Source organism: Haliaeetus leucocephalus, unplaced genomic scaffold (genome assembly GCF_000737465.1).
Source record: "Haliaeetus leucocephalus isolate CR32 unplaced genomic scaffold, Haliaeetus_leucocephalus-4.0 Scaffold858, whole genome shotgun sequence".
Lineage (NCBI taxonomy): Eukaryota > Metazoa > Chordata > Aves > Accipitriformes > Accipitridae > Haliaeetus > Haliaeetus leucocephalus.
This window is the reverse complement of record NW_010973294.1, coordinates 1,835,437-1,856,638: the sequence shown is the minus strand read 5'-3', so window position 1 is coordinate 1,856,638 and position 21,202 is coordinate 1,835,437. Positions and strand designations below refer to the sequence as shown.

General features: G+C 39.5%; 1 protein-coding gene across 1 annotated transcript in view; it reads left to right on the top strand.

The window, feature by feature from the left end:
* CLVS1 (clavesin 1) overlaps positions 1–21,202 on the top strand; it is a 95,793-nt gene that overhangs the window by 20,924 nt on the left and 53,667 nt on the right. The window contains exon 2 of the mRNA XM_010582894.1: positions 8,079–8,253. Within this exon, the coding sequence (XP_010581196.1) occupies positions 8,079–8,253 (175 nt within the window). The remainder of the gene's footprint in view (positions 1–8,078; positions 8,254–21,202) is intronic.

Here is a 21,202-nt window from a genome sequence, read left to right as displayed (position 1 = left end):
GAATACCCCTTTGGACAGTTTGGGTCAGCTGCCTTGGCTGTGTCCCCTCCCAACCTCTTTTGCCCTTCTTGCTGGCTGGGCATGAGAAGCTGAAAAATCCTTGACTTAGTCTAAACACTACTTAGCAACAACTGACAACATCAGTGTTATCAACATTGTTCTCATACTAAATCCCAAACACAGCACTGTACCAGCTACTAGGAAGAAAACTAACTCTATCCAAGCTGAAACCAGGACAATTGTATTATCTCAAAAAGAAGGGGATGTAAAAAATATAACTGTCCAAAAAAAAGAGCAATGAAAGGAATTCATCAGCGTTATGAACAAGTGAAATAATTACATCAGAAGAGAGCAAGAAGTCCAGGGCCATTTCAAATGGAAAGATGTTGAAAATGCAGTAGAGATACAGCTAGAGGAGATACAGTGAAATCATACAGAGAAAACGTGACAGCAGGGAGACCGAATCGGTGATGCCATTTGTACCTTCTAATAACAGAACAAAGGAGCTGTATAATTGCTTTCTGTGATTAAGCAGTTGCTTCAAAATGTTCAGGAGAAAATCCCTTCCCTTTCTGTAATGAAAAACTAACTTGTGGAATGCAATGATGCAAGAAATTGAGCAAATAGCTTAGTGTGATGTAAGGATGGATTGCAGTGCCAAGAGGGAATAAGAAAAGGCTATGCAATCACACAGAATAAAACAAAACAACAGAGATCATCCATCCTAATGCTGCTAACCATAAGCCATTCATGTACCAGCATTTGTTTTGTTCATTATTACTGCAGCTGTTCTTTGATGGAACGGTGTCACAACATCGGTAAGATCATGATAGGCGATTAAAAACTACCTCTCAAACAGTATCCTGAGCTGTGACCATCAGTCTGTTCCCATGTGTCACTTCCTCAATTTCTAACAGTGGAGACCACTAACCTGAAACCACTACAGACTCCCTGACTGTGTTCACGCTGGAATGTCCTCTTTGCCCACCTTCCCCATGTTCCTCACGGGGTACATTGCATTTGGGACTACCCAGGCAAATTACTGCAGTGACTGTGTAGAATTGACCCGTTGATTGCAGGGGCTGTAGTGTAGGGCTTTTAATAATTTCCACAGTATCATAACACACTGCCTGTGATTGTCACTTACTCCTTCTCAACAGAGAAATCTGCACAGCGTGCAAGCATGACATTGCTCTGGGTACTAAAAAAGCAAGGAAATCACCAGTGTGTAGCTCAGAAATACTTAACTCCTCAAGGAATAAAAGAAATCCACAGCCAGGAGAACAGTCATATTGCACCTGAGATTCAACTCTGGCCTTTCCTTTCAGCAGTAGGCTGCAAAGCAGAGCTGCACATCGCTCCTGAGAGGCTTCACCCTGTGTGGCACTGAGCGCTCTGCCTGGAGCCCAGCCAAGGCATTAGCCTGACGGCTGGGCTGCCCTCCTGCACCCAAGTGGACTCCTTACGTGCGATGGCTAAGCTTGTGCTGTGCTGGGTTGCAATTGCTTGCCTGCTCCATTTGGGATCAAGTTTCTGGAGAGCTTGGGGTGGGGGGATTTTTGAGCTCTCAGGAGCGTAACAATTTTATCCTTTATCTTGGACTGATTCCCTGCTAGATGGTGTGACACGTCCCTAGGCTGAGGCAAAGGGAAGAGCAAATGTCACCTCCCCATTCCCCTGTGGATGTCTCTGGTGGAAGCTGGTCCCACCTGGAGTCTGAAGAGCCCCACCACCCGCACTCTGCCTCCCCGAGCACAGGGGCTGCAAAGATCCCTGTTTATCAGCCAAATTGCACATAAGAAAGGGTCCTTGCGCAGTCACATTAACATCAGGGACAAAGTATTCATTTGCTAAGGGTGCCCACAATATGAATGAGTGTACGTAGGAGGAGATTCGTAACACAGACTTGAATGTGGAGCGTGTAATTCAGGGGCTATTGGTTGCTATGGAGTTCAACTGAAGTGGAAAGTGACAGCAAAAAACCTCATAATACTTGTATATAGAACCTCCAGCAGAAACATAACAAGGGGAATGTTTTTATATCTTTAAGAAAGCCACTGAGAGGCAATTTTTGCATGATAAAAGAATGAACCCATGTATTTTCATTCTGCAGGTTGGTATATTTCCCCTTCACTGGCAATAGCAGAGGCTTCCATCTCACTCCAAGCAGGAATTCAAAGCCAGCCAGATATCTGTGGATGACTGGCCTCCATTCGGTTATAAGCTAAGCAGCGGATTTCTAATGTTGTTAGATACAGTTCAGGTCTCAGCTTAGTCTACGCTATTCTTTGTATCCAGTGCATTGTTGGACTAATCACTTCTGAAGATAAAAATTAGTACACTTACCTATCCAGTCTGTTATCCTGGATGTAAAGTTACCTGGGAATTTTATTTACAGACTTACACAGATGCTGTGGGGAAAAACTTGATAACTTTTCATTACATAACTGGAGCCATGCCTGTCTGAAGCTGGCATACCGGAACAACGAAAAATAGCTATGCTGGATGTGAGAGAAGAATAATTTGGAGCTATGATATTAACTTAATGGAACCCGTGTTTTACTCAAGTAGGAGTCTTATGTGCATATATTCTGGTTCTACAGAGAAATAAAATCTGTAACTTAAATTGGGCATAACAAAGAATGGGTTGGTACCCTACAAAATAAGAAAAAAAATCTCATATTGTGTAAGAATTTCTCCAGTTTGCGTGCTGGTGAATTAGTTATATTTTTGCAGCTAATGAGTTTAAATGGCTTGGAGTTGTCCTATGAAAAAAGTTACCCACGGCTGGTCAAAATATTTGTTGTGAACATTTGCTGTGAATGGAACCCATTTTATCTGTGAATCGCAGTCAAGCCCTGGTAATTTCTGTGCACATATGCGCTATTCAGACCTCAGACAGATGAGACAAACAAGCCCTTTTCAGCGCATGAGTCAGCTGTGAGCTCCTCTGTTTGACTGTTCATCTTCTCTGGTGCAGGATTAGTCAAGTGAGTCACCATGTTTATTCACGATTCATCATTTTTGCAGTTATTCTTCCCAGTTATTCTTCAGCCAAGGGCTGCCTTGTGTTGTGTGGGGTCCATATGAGGGGTCTTTCCTCACCAAAAGGTTATAAAATGTGAAAATCAGATCTTGGGTCTTGCAGTGGTTGGACTGACTCCCATTTCCCTCTGATGCCAGAGAGGCAGGATAGCTACTCATGATTGTGAGTTTGAAACAAGACATGAATCCCCAAGGACTGTATGTCAGTAATTTCCAGATTTTTTTTTCAGCAGAGGTAAGTTTTAAATTTCTAAAATAAATACATGCATTAAAAACCCCCAGATTTTTCTAAGAACACATTAACAGAAGTTGGGGCTCTGATCAATACTTCATGAGCAGAAAGTAGAATTTAATCTGCTGAAATAAATTACTTAGTATGATTTATGAACACCAGTTCAAAACCCAATGCTGACTGGATTCCAAGGGCTTTTCCATGAACAGCATACCTTGGCTGTGTGTGGGAACACTTAAAAATGTTCCTGAGTTCTCCCTCCTCCACCAGCATTGATCTGCTGGGTTGTTCACATCTCCCTTTCTAAGCCTTTCATTGAATCATAGAATCATTTAGGTTGGAAAAGACCCTTAAGATCACTGACTCGAATTGTTAACCTAATGCTGCCAAGTCCACCACTAAAGCATGTCCCTAAGCACCACATCTACATGTCTTTTAAATACCTCCAGGGATGGTGACTCAACCACTTCCCTGGGCAGCCTGTTCCAGTGCTTGACAACCTTCTTCCTAATATCCAGTCTAAACCTCCCTTGGCGCAACTTGAGGCCATTTCCTCTCGTCCTATCTCTTGTTACTCGGGAGAAGAGACTAACACCCACCTGGCTACAACCTCCTTTCAGGCAGTTGTAGAGAGGGATAAGGTCTCCCCTCAGCCTCCTTTTCTCCAGGCTAAACAAGCCCAGTTCCCTTAGCTGCTCCCTGTAAGACTTGTTCTTTAGACCTTTCACCAGCTTTGTTGCCCTTCTCTAGACACCCTTCAGCACCTCAGTGTCTTTCTTGTAGTGAGGGGCCCAAAACTGAACACAGTATTCAAGGTGCAGCCAGCTTCTTCAGCTTTGATTACCTCAAATAACTTGGGGCAACCTGAAGATATTTTTCTGGTCCTTCTTCTCTCTGTTTCCTCCTCTGTTCTTTACTCCCAGTGGGAATCCTCCTTGCAGGGCAGTGCCAGCTCTCCCCCCCTAGAAGCTAAGCGTGTTTTCTGCTCTCTGTTGGTGATTTATTGTGTGGGGAGGGAACAAAGCGAGATGTGGCCTCTTACCTGATTTGTATCTATGCCATGTTTGCAGCTTGCTAAATGTTATTCAGCTTTGGCCACCTTTTAAGTATTACAGGAGAGAGGCTTTTACCATATACTAACTTGGGGATGTTAAGCTGAGTTGTCTGCAACTGCCAAGATAACAACATTGGTCCAAACTTTGTTAGCCTGCTGTCTTGTGAGACAGACAGGATTTTTAGTGACTGGTTTTGCTTATTACCAGACAACCTTAATGGCTTCAGCTGCTAGTACTTCTGTATGTTCATACTTTTAACTATCTGAATAATCCAATTAATTTCACTAGCATGCCTAAAACAGAGCCTGTGTTTAACTGTTCAGAGAGAGTAATGTCAAAATCCTGTACTGATGCTATCTTCTCCAAAATGTATCACTTTCTTGCAGTGTGTCTTATTTGACCCCTTATTTTCCAACAGTCCCTCAGCTTTATTATCCATGTATCTCTTCAAAATGACTGGTGGCAGAGACATGCAAATAGATAATTTAATTTCCCTGCAATGTCTTTATCCCCTTTAATTGTTCCCATTGCACCCTGGTACTCCACTGAGCCTTTTGATTCTCTCACAGCCTGCTTATGCCTCTTATAATTAAATAATTTCTTCTTATTTATTTTCATGTTATGCCTTTGGCTAATCTCCCCACCAAATCCCTCAGCTAAACCATCTTCATTTTTGTTTTACGTTATTGTTCCTTACCACTAGCTTCTGTTGGGCTAACTTCCCATTTTCCAAAGTATATATGAAGAGCCTCTTTTATGGTACCTTTCCATTCAGCCAAGGCATATAAGCACTCTGTCTCCCTCCTTCTTTTTGTCTTTCTGGGGCTTGTGCAAATCTTTTGTAACTCATTAGTGGCTCACTTCAGTAGGCTCCATGCTGAATCCTTACGGCACCTTACGCATTTCTTTTTGTGTAAAAGTAATTTATTTCACTTTTTTTTGTGTGAGAAGGGGTTAAACTGGTGGAGGGGGGGTGGAGGAGGGAAGGGAACATTAAGCAAAGGAACAAAAGAGGTGGACTAACAGAAAGTGGTTCTGTGTTCATGCATAGAAAATGATTTGGATGCAAATCAGTCACACAGCTGAATGATTTGTCTCAAAGCCTCAAGATTAGGGAGCAGAGGGCTTCAGCCTCAAGTGGCACTCTGTCTGATTTCTATCCAGACCCTGCATTGTGCCGGCAGACAGCCCACCTGGAGGACTTGTGTGCTGCTTTCATGTCTCCTTGTACTCATCTGAAAAACGTCTTTGTGTTAACTTTGAGTTATTTCCTACACTGTGTCTTAAAACTGTACAAATACATAGAGAGTGGGAGGGATCTGGGCAGGGGACAGCCAGATTAGTTACACGTAAATAAAAATGGGTGCTATATCTTGCAGGCAAATAATTCCTACTGAACGTACAGGGAAGTACAGGTGAGTAATTGCTTGATAACCCAGTAATTTATGTAGACATGCAAACAAAGATTGGAATTCCTCAGCACAGAGTCCGAGAGGAACATTTTGCACTCAGTCAAATGAAATATTTAATTGTGTTTTAGAATTTAAGTGGATTACAGAAAATACCTTGTATGCACCATTTCCATACAGCCCTACTGAAATCATTATACCGCCTTTAAAAGCATCAGAGGTAGCAGGTTCATGAATATGAATTTAAATATTCTATTAAGAAAACTTCTTCCCACAAATGAGGGATGAATCCTGTTCTGATCACAATGTGACCCTGTTTTCACACCTTCATGAAACAAGTATTTGGTTCATTTTAAGATTTACAAATGTGGGATTAAATCGAACTCCGGATTAGTCCATCTTCCCCAATCTAGCCAGAAAGCCCATCCATGAATGATAATACCATTCTGTGTTGATGCCAACAAAAGAGTAGAGAAGGCTAGCATGTGTATGAGGACACTTTTTGAGCCACTGCACACCTCTGGAAGCTTCCATGATGCAGTTCTTGTGGAAGGCTGACCTCTTGAATAGGGATGCTGGGGTAGAGTAGTGTAGGATATGTTAAGTAGATAAAGTCTAGAGTTGCAATCACTTTTTTCATCACTGGAAGTCACCCGTTTCAGCTGTGCAATGGGAAGTATATTCACATCACAGGTTTTTGAAATAAATTTAGACTAAAAAGAAATGTCAGTTGCCAATCCAATAGGTATTCCTTCACCTTACATTGCTAAGGAATGTACTCCTTCAGTTTGTCTGTTTAGCACAGCTTCCCCATACAATGTCAAAATATCAAGCTTGTCCTGTTACCGCAAATGAGGGAGGGGTGGTCTGGTATCCAGCAGCAACAAAGTTAAATACCTTTAAGCTCTATGTGTTGCAAGTTACCTCAACAACTGTACTTCAGAGAAGCTTCTAACTTTTGCAGAAAGGCACAGATCAGAAACGGCTTTTCCAAGGGACTGTGTCTTAAGAGAAGAAATGTACATTTCCACTCAAAACCTGCTGAGACAAAAGTGAAAGAATAAGAAAATACTTCATCATTTACTTCTAATAGAAATTTATCATGTGTTGGTGCCATTCAGAGACAGAGGTCTTGATGGTAAAGTTTGTTTTGACTGCACATAGTTTTTTTTCTCTCAAGCAGAATTTGAAACAACACTCTAGTATGCTTAGATGACTTGTTTTAAATTAAAGAAAACAGCAGTAAAGGATTAAATGAGAATCTCTGTAGGAGAACATGGTGTGAGGCCTGTAATAGACCTCAGGCCTCATCGAAATTTGAGAACTATACAGAAGTAAAGCAGATTGCAATAGCAGTATGTTGTGATTTCATTTTACAGAAGGTTAAGCTGTACTTCCTGAAACTTTCCTTTCTCATTGCTCTCTAAAAGACTCTGCTGTTTGTAAATCATCTTAATGGGAAGGACAGATGATGAGAGGGCCTGATTCAGCTTACTTGGGTGTAAGTATGGAAAAAGTCATTAAAGCGTCCAACTCTTACTTTTGTAAAATGCATGAGATGGAAGTAGAGAGCGGCCCAGGCTTCCCAGTACAGACTTTCACATTAAAGAAAACATTTCAACATTTTCTTCTCTGTCACTTGCTAACTCCTTCATGGCCTCCATGGTTTCTAATTATTCTCCGGAGGGAAGCCTTGCAGCCAGCCTATTGGTAGCTGCTAATTAATAAAGAGTTGCCATTTTGAGTGGATGCAGCTATTTTCCGTGTTGCATTTGGTTTGCAGATATAAGGCAACAGTGAAACTTTATTGTGCAAAGCCTTGGATCATTCCCTCCACTCAAGCAGGAAACCAGAGAGCCTAGCTGTGACCATACCATTTATATTAATATTGGACTGATTTATTTCCTTTTCAGATTTTCCTCTTTATAACAGAAAGAAAAGAAGGGGGAAAAAAAACCTCAAACAAAAAATCTGGTAAAGTATATCCAAAGGAGCAGGCATTTAAATGGATAGCCTAAATCCATTTCATTTCCCCACAGACAAATATTTTCCCAAAGTAGCTTAGCTAAAATCTATTATAAGGAACGCCAGAAGAGTTGAAAAGATTTAATTCAGGTTTTATTTTATCCACCAGTGAGCAGGACTTATCACATCAAGCAGAAGAATGTGAGTTTCAGAGTGGGAGCACTTTAGTGACACCTCTGAAACAACTCAGAAGAATTCTATCAGAATAAATCCCTGTCCCTTGCTCATGTCCCATCCACAGTAAAGCTTAGTATCTTGAGGTTTGAAGATAACTGCAACAACTGATTTTTTTTTTTCCTGCTTTGGCTTTAGGAACTCCTTCATAGATATCCTTCGGGCTATCCTACTCTCCTTGGAAGTGCTCATCGAAGATCAGGAGCTTCAGATAAATGGCTTCATTCTAATTATAGATTGGAGTAACTTCTCCTTCAAGCAAGCCTCCAAGCTTACACCGTCTATCCTCAAACTGGCCATTGAAGGGTTACAGGTAGGTGGAGGGTTATACATGTACCTGCAACTTTTATTCCTGCAGCCAGTGATTTTTGCCTCAGTAGGCACTGGGCAGGCTGAAGGGTGGTGGGAGAAAATAATCCAGAATGCTTTAGTGTCCCATCCGCTTGCAGCATAGATTGATTTTCAGGCATTTAATTTTGACTGTCTTTTGCTTTTATTTTAGCTGTAAATCAGTGTAACCAATATGTGTGTTACTTACTGCAGCATTAAGAAGGAGGGTTAGAGATTTGAGTTTAATCCATCAGAGAATTCAGGGGGATTAATCCAGCAGCGTCTGCCTTCTGGAGTATGCAGTGCACATGCAAGCACATCTGTATGCAGAGGGAGGGTGGCAGGAGATGAGAGCAGCTCCCTCAGCAGATGGAAGCGCGCTGTCGTGTTCACACAGATGCATTTGTGTCGGAGGGAAATGAGGAAGAGGGAGGACAGGCTCCCTGTTGTGTCCTCATTCTGACTGCCTTCATTTGTCACACAGGATCCTGCTACATTATGGTTCAGACTGTTCAGGGGCTGCGCATTGACTTGGTGCTTGCGAATAAATAGGAGCAAGCTAAAACTGTGTGCTGTTACGGGGTTAGGTGGAAAGTGAGGACGAGGCAGCTGGGGCTTGATGGGGCAACCTGAGGATGAGGGTAAGCTGTGGTGCTCAGAGAGGACTTCAGTCCTTTCCACTAAAGTCTGAGCCCATCTCTGCTGTTAGACCTGAGACGGATTTTTAGGTTTGAAGTAGTCTGGCACAACCTTATTAATTGTGGGCATTTGACAGAATCCAAGGACTAATTAGGTTGGAAGGACCTGTGGAGATCACCTTGTCCAACCCTCTGCTCAAAGCAGGGCTGACTCAATCTTAGACCAGGTTGCTCAAGGACCACATGTTGCATGTATCTCCATATCTAAAAGGAGAGATTTTATAAGTAATTGTTTTTCCATTTTATTTTTAGTACTTTTCAGGAATCCTGCAGTCATAAATACCTCAGGAATAATCTTCCCTGGTGTGCGTGTATCTTAACTTTAACTCATATAGTAGGAAGAACAATTTGTTCAACTAATTTTTTGACTAACAAATTGTCTACAATTAGATCATGATTATCTCTACTTTATGATATTATTAAAAAATGAAGTAGAAAAATCTGCCAGCAGTTTTATGCTTGTGTTGCCCTTTGTGGGGAATTTTCGTCTATTCTAACAAATTAGAAAGTCAAGCTGTGCAATTAGTCCCTAGGACAATACTTTATCTTCTCCTGCTGATACTATCACTTCATCTGCCTTCCTTCACAGAATAACATTCTGTGGTTCTAAAAAACCCTCTAGTCAGAAGGAAGATAAAGCCAAGTGACATTCATAAGGAAATCAAATTCCTGCAAGGTGTCCTTGTGCCTGTCCAAAATTTGCATTTCTAACTCTCCGTAAGAGGCCAGTCCAGCCTTCATCCCATCTGATTTCTGGCCATGGCACTGCCAGGTTGTCTGCCTACAGTTTATTTGCAGTTGGCACCAATATGATTCTGGAAGTACCGAAGCCTGGGAGTACTAAAGCTGATCTTATGATTGTGTCATTAGCCTGATGTCCTGTGCTAGGCAATTTAAGGAGGCTGCCTTTCTTGTTGGTGGGTGGCCATTTCATTTCTCATTTAAACTCAAGTTATTGTTGTCTTCTCCATGATACATAGAAATATAACTCTCTCTCTCAAAAGTACAAGTTCCGATAATGTGTACTTTTCCAACCACTGGCAGGCTTGACAAGTTGTAGGAGTTGTGAAAGCTGCACTTCGATTTACCAGGTTTAGATGCAAGTCATTCATGCTTATGAAGCACATATTTAGCAAGCAGTGTTGGTGGATTTTTTTTTAAGGATGGGTTTTTTTGGCTCTCATCGTTGCTGTTGAAGTACCTTCATTAAGATTTTGTTCTATTATTATTTTAAAAGAACTACTGCTATCCTAATGTAAAATTTATGTAAAATGTAATTGAAATGCAGGCAAGACCTACATACAGAAAAAGAAGAGTCACAATATGACTTGCATTGGAGGTCACTGAAAGTCAGAAAGTCAGGTTCTACTTTCATGAGATGATGACGTCAGAAAAAAATCGAGATTGTTTTAGTTTCTTGTTATTTCTCACAGCTAAGGCACTGTGCATGTACAGATCCTCAGACTGGCAGATTACGAGGCTATCCCAATCCTCCTTTCTAAGAAGAGATTTTGGGTCATATTAAGTCCTGTGTAAGTCCAGTGAAGTGGGTGGAAGGGAAATAATTCTCTTACAATTTCTAGTGGGGTTGAACCCATATGTTCACATGTTGGTATCTGAGCCAGGAACTTCTAACCTCTCTGTCTGTAATACTAACTTTAATGCGATAGCTGAACTATTCTCCCATACCTTTGTTAAGCTTTCATCTGATTCAGTGTCTCAGACCATTGCTTTCTGAAATATAGAACTGCTAAAAAAATAAACAGTAGTGCATTTAATAATTTAAATTTATGCATTTAGTAATTTTTTTCTTACTTTCAGATTGCTTTAAGCCAATTAATATATTGGCAGTTCATATTTTTGCATTTGTATTCAATTTATTTTTCCCTTAAATTGCTACTGCAGCACATTATCACTAAGTGCAGGGATAAACATTACACAGGTGCATATGTTAATTCATCCTGTGTTGTAAGACCAACACTAGTCATATCTAATAGGCTTGGCTGCAGAGATTAATATGTTGCTGTTATATAGGATGCTCAGTTGCAAATACTGTAAAGCCTGTAAATGCTCAGGGAGATGAAGCATGAGTTACATCATCATGTGGCTGAAAGCACATTTTGCTCAATACTACTCTTTGTTCTGTTTGGATTTCTGTATATATTGCATCACACAAGATAGCTTATTATAACTCAACAGGGCACCTACTCTGTTTCTCTGTTATGTTATTTAATGACTTAAAAGTAGCCTTATGTCTCCACTTTAAATAACAGTTGTTCAAATGCTAAACAAGTATTTGTATAGTATGGCAATTCTCATTATGCCACAGCAGTGCAGGGACAAATGTTTTCTTAGTCCCTAAACTGTGTCTGATTAATGAGCTCTGTTCTTTTATCACAAGGCAATTGCTACTGTATGCTTTGAGCTCATACCATACTCCCTAGACCTTACCGAACTCTTGAGTTTCAACACATTAAAGAGAACGTTGTCATGTGGATGGAAAGGCAAGGAAAGACATGTGTATAAAGCCAATCTATTTTGCCAAAAACTTGACGAGTTTTGACTTCTGATCCTTATTCTTTTAATGCGAACAGATTTTCCCCTTCACAGCGTATTTCTCCCCTCTGTTCTCTTTGTGAAGTTATACTTCTCTGTGTGTCATGATGATCTTATAATTATCCTATGATGGTAGAAAAAATTTAATTGTGGCTTAAGTTAACCAGAGGTTGATCTTTTGGCATATGGTATAACAATTTAGAAGCATCACAGCCTAATGGCAAAGGTAAGAAACCCATGTTGTAAACGTGAAGCAAGTAAAACATGTAAAAAAAGGTCACTTCTTAGTATGCAGGATGTTTGCTACTGACCACTGCATTTGAAGACCTCTGATAAACATGGGAATTAGGGCTGAATTGTAAGTGTTACAGTGAAAACAGCCTGGATGAAAAGTGAAGCCCAGACTTTTTTTTTTACTGCTGGTTGGTTTTTGTTCAGAGGATGTAGTTGTTTTGCCTCCAGACAGGACTTTTGATTTTAGGGTGCTCCTAACAATGAGTATAAAGAAACACTCTTTGCTTCTGCTTTATCCAACACCAGAGGTACGTATCAATTTAGAAATTTCCCCAGCTAATAGTGTGAGTTGAAATGCAACAACTTCTCCAACAGCACCCAGAAATATTCCAAAACTTTCAAAATAGCACAAGGTCTGATCTCGCCTGCCATTGCTTTGGTGAAAACAAAGCCAGAAGGCCACTGCCTACCAAGGCCCAGCTGAGTGGCTTATGGCACAAATCAGCAAGCTGGATTCAAAACTGACCTGAAGATAAGTTTGCGCTCTGGTGTACCTAGTACTGCCTTGCATCAAGGCTAACTTGCCCCAAGGCTGTCTCAAGGTACTGAAACAAGTAGTTTGAATGGTTATATCCTGGCCATATTCTTTCTTTCTCTGATAATTCTGTAACATGCAATTGTAATCACATATGTGAGGACAGTGACTCTTAAAAAAAAGCCCTATGCCTACCTTGTGACAATGATGAATCACTGCAGGAGTGATCTTTAGGGTTCAATAGGGCTTTGATTCAAATTTCACAATCATTGCAGCTAATAGTAGTAACAACAGGGAACAACCAAGATCTGCAAACAGGAATTTGTCCCCAGATTTCCATTGGTAATAACCTGACAGAAGTTATGACCAACAATGTCCATTAGGAGACCCATTAAAGTTCTGTTGTTTTTTTTTAAATTATCTTCAGTTTATCATAATTCAGTGAAAATTTCAAACTGGTCTTTTTCTGGGAGGAAAGAGAAATGAAAGGAAATCAATGATGCTGACCTTAGTCAGATAGTGGTACTGATAAAATTCTTCTGAAAAAAACCCCCAATTTTAAAAGAAGGGAAACTTGTATAAGCTTCTCTTAGAAAATTGTTCAATGTACATTTGTCCAGAATAGCTCTGATGCTGAGATCAAGTGAGATAATCAAGCTAACAGGTTTGTTTGGACATTATTGGAGGTTATTCCACTTCAAAATCTGGAATGAGATACCAGATTAGGGAAAACACAGCCTGCTTAGAATTATATGAAGCTCTTTGATCTTTAGTATGAGCAATAGATTTTAAAAGTTAAAATTTTTTTTGGAAATTTCCTCCTACTGTAATTATGTGGGATTGAGAAACTTAATGTCAGTTAAATTATAGCAGCAGATTACTTATCTCTTGACACTATCTTATACAATCAAATATTTTTCATGTTGTGCTTCAGAAAGCAGAGCTAAAATATAAAATATGCTCAAAAGGCGGACTAGAATGTAGAGCTTGAAGGAAAAAAAGCGTAGTCCAATGTTATGGCAAAGACGTAATTTTTTTTTTTGCTTTTCCAAATCTTAGTGAAAAATATGAGCTTTTAGAGTTGAAAAAAGTTTTCCAGTGAAAAACATTTTTTTTCTGGAACAATGTCATGTTTTCAGAAGAGAAGTATTATGGTGAAATATGTTTCAAAAATTCTTTGGAAAAAATCTGGATATATGTTTCTTTCAAAAATTCTCATTGGGAGACCAAAATACTTAATATTCTGTTTCATTATGAGTGGTGAGAAGCACTTGATTTCTGTCTTAATTGTTAGAATTTCTTGCTTTTTCAGAGTTGAAATCAAGCTGAGATAATGGAACACTATTTTGGATCAGCATGACCCAGGTTAATGGGTATGATTGAATCTTTGTTATGGTCAAACTAGGGATCTGAACAGAGCCCAGACAGTCCTCATGCACCTGGAGATTTTGCCAAGCCCTCTACCCTGCAAGCTTGATCTTTCCTTCACAAGCCCGGACCCTGGTGCAAGGAACTGACTCTTCTCTCCTTGCTTAAACACATTTATACTCTGAAACCCAAGGTAGATGTGATCTCTTTGACTTACTTAGTACTGCCAGTTGAACTCTTCATGAGTCATATGAAGGATGCAGGCTATAAGATGCCTTAAATAGGAAGTGTAAGATACAACCAGTCTTTTCACAGAGTTTCTGAACATAATACTTTAAAAGTATTTTTCAAGCTGTTACTTGAAAAATTAAAGTGAGCAAGAATCCACATCATAACAAACTGAAGAACACTTTAAAAAGACTTATTCTAGCCAGCGTTTCTGTAGAAATCTGTAGCGTAGGGAGAAGTCTATCCATGCTATAAATATCCTATGATGCTGTTATGTCTCATCAGGTATTTATAAGAGGTTGAATTAATAGAAAGACAGAGAGCTCTCTGTCATTGCCTAGTGAAGACAGAACAGAACAAATCCTCAGTAATAGAAGCTAAGCAAGTGAAACCATATATAGGCACATGTATACACTTGCTTGGGAAAGGAGAAGTAAAAAACACCTTAGCACCTAGTGTAAAAAGCCCCTCAATGTAGTCTCTAAAGCTGTTTATCTTTGGGAGACTAAATGCAGACTCGAAAGTCACTCATTCATTTGTTCGGCTGCTTCTTAGTCTTTCAGGCTGAAAATCTGAAAAGCAAAAATCAGCAGAGAGCTGAGGCCAGTTGCTGGTGTAGTATAACTGGCTGAGTCTCTGTGCACATCTGCAGAGTAATGCTGATTTATGGTAGCTGAGAATTGGTCCCTCTTTCCCTTCCCTGTTAGAAAGAAACCTACTTGAAAGCAGACTGTTTTTTCTTTTTTTTTTATGTCCAGAATTTAAAGACTAGCAAAAAATTAAGGAAATATTTAATTTTGGATTTTGTTCAAAAGTGTTGTCATTACCTTTCCCAGAATAGGGCAATCAAAGAAAAGGAGATATTCTATGCTGGATCCTTGAGGATGGGTAAGTGTTTTTTTTAGTAGTGGCCTAACAGAGGACAGGCAATTTCCTCAGAACATAAAAGCAGGATGCTCCTGTATCATAATCACAGTGTGTTGATACGTCCAAAAAGCATGTTGTAGTTTCCCAAACTAGAGTCCCTGCTAATAACTCTAGAAGACCTGCTAATAACTCAAGCTTATGTTCACAGAGGCAAGATTAGTTATATAAACATGGGTTTCCCTACAGAGGGGGACAAATCTGGTCTGTGAAGAAAATAGAGAAATTCTCCCAGTAAGAATGATTTAACTGTTTCTGTAAAGAGACAGCTTCAAGATCTAACGACATTCAGCACCTGGAAAACAGCTACAGGTCAGAATTTAACAGATGCTGTAAGACACAATGGGCTGTCCCAGACATCTGTAGCAAAAAATCTTTCTTGATTTCAAGTCCACTATTTGTATGAAATGTAAGTTTGCGTATTTACACAGATACTTGAATGAAACCACTTCCAATATATGCAAGTAAAAAGCATACCAATTTTTTTCCATTAAATGCTGTCTCCGAAGTTCCCAATCTGTTCTTTAGTTATTTTTTCCTCAATATTAGAATGTGCTTCATGTTAGAAACCTGTGTTAAACTGCTGAACGTGAAGTCACTGCTAATGGTGAGCACTTAGTATCCATTGAAAGAAGGTCAGTTTGAATCATTCCAGAAATGCTCATACTATCTGTCTCCAACAGCTGTTGTGATATGTAGAGTGAGTACTCTCTGAGCTGTCAGTAAGGGTGCCTTTGAAATTTTAGGAGATGAGAAAAGGGATTGACTCATTATATATAAAATAAAGGTAGATAAACAGACGTTGCTCTCTGCAAGAGAAGGCCTATGCTTATTGTGTGCCTATCATCACTAGGGAGTTGACTGCAACATGGAAAAAGAAGAGCATAGTAGGCTGTAGCCTCACATTTGTCACTTGAAATCTGAATTAACTGCTTAGTAGAATTGATCAGCCCAGCCATGTTTGCCTGTTGGAGGCTTTGGGGCTTTTGGCTGTGAGTAAAGGATAAGCTGCAATGTAGACAGCCCGAGAGGCTGGATATATGAAGTAGAAAGTCTTTTTTTAATGCCAGTTATTACATTTTAGTAAAGGTCTTATCGAGTTGCTGATAAGAGTTAGACAGGAAGAAAATAGTCTTTCAGCCCCGGCAAGGAAATGGGAAAATTTATTGCAGTAAGTCTTCTTAGAACAGAAAGGAGCTGTTTCTTACTGGTAGCTAGTAAAAAGGCAGCTAGAGCTAACACCAGCCATCTTCTAACCTTCCCACCAACATATGCATATTAGCTCATGTATCTTGAACCTTTCTTGCTCTCATAAAATCTGAACGTGGCCAAATGTACTTGCATTAAGGTACATTATTCCTGTCCTCAGAAATTTCATAGAATTTCAGGAGTCATACATCTGTAATAAGTGTTTAACTTCTTTTACAATCCCAAAAGCCTTTTCCTTTTTAGCATGGAAACTGAGTGAAAGGTTCCTGAAGAGGGTGTTTACTACAGATACCTTCTTGCTATGAGAAATATATAAATCAATTATGCAAAAATATAGAAGGGAATGCATGTGCAAGACTAGACCAGAAAGATACAGTAGTGACAATTCAGTGAGAGCTATGTGCCAACAGTGGTGGAATGGGTATTATTTTGTTTGAGATGTGGAGTGGTGATGGAAGTACATGTGGGTAGGGAGATGGAGGCAGTCAGAGCAAGAGGAGGAGTGACAATATGACCGTACACCATGATGTATGGCATGGATTATCCCCTGAGCACAGGTAGGTAAGGATTTTGCTTTCTTTAGGAGGCGATTCATGCTGGAGCCTCACTAACAACTGCAGGACTGAAATCCATGTCCCCTGGGGAAACAGCTTTGGCAGCGTAAGATCAGTTGTCCCCTCACACCTCCATCTCGCAGTCCCCTTTTCAGCACATGCCCTCAAGGATGTGCTGCATCAGTGGAGCTGGGTCCCTGACTGCTGCCATGCAAGAGCTAGCAGCTCGGCTTGTGCGGATGCAGGAGAGGGCTCGCCAGGACTCTGTGTTCCCACTGTCCACTCTGCTGCTCCAGGCAAGGTAATAATTTATGCTCCAAGTTTTTAACAAAGAGCTGCAGACAGTAACATTTTACAATACTGCAGAAAGGCAATGATTTTGAGAAACATTTGCCTGCTTGTTGTTTGACTCCTATTATGCGCAGAAAACCAGGAATTTTCTACCACGCATAAAAATTCTCTTTAAAGCCTCATCTATTATTATTATGTTCTCCTAAACAAAGCAACTTGTAAATTCCTCAATACTTTGTATGGTCATACATATTTGTATGGTCAATATGTGTATGGTCAATATGGCCAAAAGAGACTACAATAGTTTCATTAAGTTTGAGGTGAAGTCCTAACTGATGTGAATGGGACTTTTGCCATTTCCTTCATGGAGGGTGTAATTCCACCCCTATTACACCACGGCAGGAAGTGATTTTCCACTTCATAAGAGTTTTCCAGGCTTGTGGAAAATGTCCCTCAATATTTGAGCATTTTTTGGAAATTTTGCACATCAATTAGAACTTTTTGTCTAGTGATTTTGAAGCACTCTGTTTTGTTCTCAAACATTTTTATGTCTCTACTTAACTGTGTAGAGCTTAACACTTGAAACAAGCATTCCTGAATAGCAGGGGCTCCTTGATGCAAAAATGTCAACCTGAAACATCTCAGACTTTGCAGTCTTCCAAAGAAAGATGAAAATATTGAGTGAAAAATTCATTCTACTTCCTTCTCCCCTCCTCTCTAACCCTTGCCTCCCACTAAGCTTTGATTTTGACAAATAGGCATTTTTTGAGGAAAAAAGCATTTCAGTGGAAATTTCTCCTGTAGCTGTACTGGCCTGTAATTCAAGCCTTCCTATGATTCTTTCAGGATGTGTTTTGCATTCCTTTCTGGTAGACACATATTAGACTATTGAATGTGCATTCTGCTTTTCACTCTGAGCACACTCCCACTGTTTCAAACTGTTTGCAGTAGAACCAGTTTAAAGCACGGCCAAAGTGTAATAAAAATAATTTCCACTTAGGAGAAGCCTTTCTGATCAACTCCAATCTACATGCAATGAAAATACAGCTAAAAAAAAAAGCATAGCTAACACAAATACAATTACAATGCAAATATTCTTCAAATAGCACATACACTTAGAATGTCATCAAATTGACAGTTTTTCAGAATAAAGGCAGAAGCATGACTATATACGTGATGAGCAAAATACTTGATCGCTGTTTAAGAGTTACAGAAGATAACTGCAGAACTTTCAATAAACTGAAAATAGAATTCAAGCTTGCCTAGGCTATAGGGTAATATAAATCTTATTCTTTTATTTTCAAAGAGAATTTAGAAGCAGCTTTGAATTAGTAGAAATGTGCTCAGTAGTGCATGTGCTTGACGTCTGGAAGAGAAGGTTTCTGGTGGGTTAGTGGGAATGCTCATGTAAATGGACATCTGCAGTAGTTACAAAGTGTCCTACTCTTAACTTCTGTGTGAAGTTTCATGAAGACTCCTACTGGCAATCCTAACTTTATTAGGTTTCATTAACAAATACAGAGAACCTGAATTTAAAAGTTTCTCAGGAAATAACGTCTTCTCAGTATAGCACAGACAGTATTTACCTCCTTGTGATGGTCCTTTCATTTATCAAATCATTTGATATAATTTATGAAACTTATTGCTAAGTGTGAGGAAAGCTGCGAGGGGACAGTCCTAAAGAGATAAGGATTCCTGAATCTGTACTGTAACTTAAATTAATGAATTGGTACAGATAAAGGTTTGGACTTAATTAATCAATGTGAGTGAGCTTTCTGCTAACATTGGAGACAATATCTGCTACTATGTCTCTCTGAAAAAAAATTTAATTATTTTACTATGCAAAAAAATTAACCCTCTGTATTTTCAGACAAATCCTAAACTTTTTTAATTAAAAAGAGAACGTGTGCACTCATAAACAACCGGGCAAACCTTGCTTTCTGTTGGTGGCCACTGTCTTTGCTTAAGTTCAGTCAACAATCACTGCACCATGGAGACTGTCTGTAGTCATTTAGCATCATGTGTAGAAGAGCCACTTGGACAACCAGACTGACAAAGGACTAAGGAAGAAATCAGCCAAGCTGCAGTCCCAGTCAGATACTGCATCAGAATTTCTTCAATTAAGCTTTTCTACAAAAAGTCAACATTTTCTAAAAGAAGCCCACAACTTTTCACACAGAAATAAATAAATAGTTTGGCCAGAAAAGCTGCCTCTTGTTGAAACTGAGAGAAACTCAGTTTCTCTGCAAGTTTCTGGCTTAAGCTTATAGTGTATCACCCCACATATTCCTACCCAGTCCCTGCCATGGATATGTGGTAATCTAATAACAATTTCCACACAAAGCAGAACTACTGCAAATACTAGATCAGTTTAGCCATAGCCATCAGATCAGCTAGCCATTATTTAGCTTTTTCCATTTCCCTCCCTCCCTGCTTTTTCTCTACCTTTGTTATTGCTTTCTCCTCTAAATATAAAAAGATAAATAAAGCTGTGAGGTAAACCAGGTGTGCAAGGTGTGCATTTTGTGGTGCTGAGCCTACATGGCTAACAGCATTAGGTATTCAAACACACCAAATATAATTAACTATTCAAGAAATTTCCCCCTTCCAATTTGTTATACATGCCTGAGTGAATGTTAATGGGGTCACATAGCTCTTTGAACTGCTGCTGACAGAACAGTAAAGAGTTCCTGTGGTTTTCAAGAAACAGCACAATATAATTTTGCTTGCTTTGCAAGGGCATTTCTTAATGATATCATTATACCCTCTAAATTCCTAGTCCACTCTCAGAAACTCACAACACTTCAAATGACAAGTTACCTTCTCTTCTCCCTGGGAGAATTGAATCTCAATTATAATTTATAATGTGTTACTTACTCAGTGAATATTCTTTTCCTGTGCCTCTGAGAGGTGCCAGCTATGGTATTTTAATGATGCACCCCTGTTTTATAGCCTCTCTCTTCTAAAACTGGAACAACAACATTGAAAGGGCTAGACCTCTTATCCAGTTTGCTGAGTAAGGAAGGCAAATAAATTCCATTTAAACTGTCTTAAAAGACAATGAAAATAACTTAAATTTGTCTCTGTTCCAGAGGCAACTTATGCCTGAACAGTAGTGCTGGAGAATGAATAAATAACCTTACAGGCAAATTCCTGCCATCTGTGATAAAATCCATTCAAATGTTTGAAGTGTTTTACTTTGACTGCTTACACCATTTTCAGGTTGTTTGTTTTGCAAAGATATTCTAGGCAAATTAGCTCAGGAATGTTTGTTAACAAAATAAGTGAATGTTACTATTAGCTTGAGTAAATTTATGTGGTATCTAACTCTAAGGATTGCCCAGCTTTGTGTGTATATAGGAAAAACAAGAAAAAAAAGCAACTCTTTGTAGTAGTGCATTCCTTTTCTTTGAAGCTAATGCAGAAAGTACATCTGTAGAATTCCAGGTTTAGACAAGAAAAAAAAAAATCAGGAAAAAATCTTGCATGCTTACAGGAGATTTTGCAAATTAGTCTTCTGATGATTTTTTTTAATTGGAAATTTTACATAGTACAAATTCTGTAATAATATCAGAGTGTGATTCTTAGAAATTTGCTTTTAACAGAAGAGTGCTTTGTTGGGCAGACACATTGTTGAAAATAAATACCTGACTTAAACATACTTCCATGCAGTTAGTTGTCAGGCTGCAGTTTTCCCTGAGCAGCAGTATCTCAGATACTGGCTCTGCACAACATGCCCTGGACCAGTCAGTAAGTATCCATGCCACTGGCATGAACAGAGGAAGTGATCAAGAATTTCAGCACAGTGAATCCTCAAATATGCCACCAGCATTACTAACATGACTGTGGTAACAAAAATCAATGTCTCCCTCATTTCATCTGTTTGGGAGGTTGTGTCCAAGCCCAGAGAGAAACTTCATGCCACCTCTCCCCAGACCCTGGAGGCTGCGTTTTCGAGGCAGACCTCTTTGAATCTGGGCTGGTTGGGACACCAAAAGAAGATGTGGAAAAACTCCTGGCAGGAACATCTGACTAAAGATGAAACATCTGTTGATTTTTGTGTGTATTGCATCCTTTTGAGAAACCTGCCACCTCAGTAGGGACAGCCTTGGAAGATGTGACAGGTGAAGACTTTGAACCTTTCTGATTTCTTTACCATTCAGCTGCTGTCACATGTGAAGAAGATCTTGCATCCTTTAAACATTTCAAAATACTGTTTGTACATGCTAAATGCAACAAACCACCAGCTTTAAAATGATTTATCTTTTTCTTTTTATCTACCTTTCTGCCCTGAGTAATAAGCTCACTTTCCCCCCTGCATTTCTCCAATAGCTA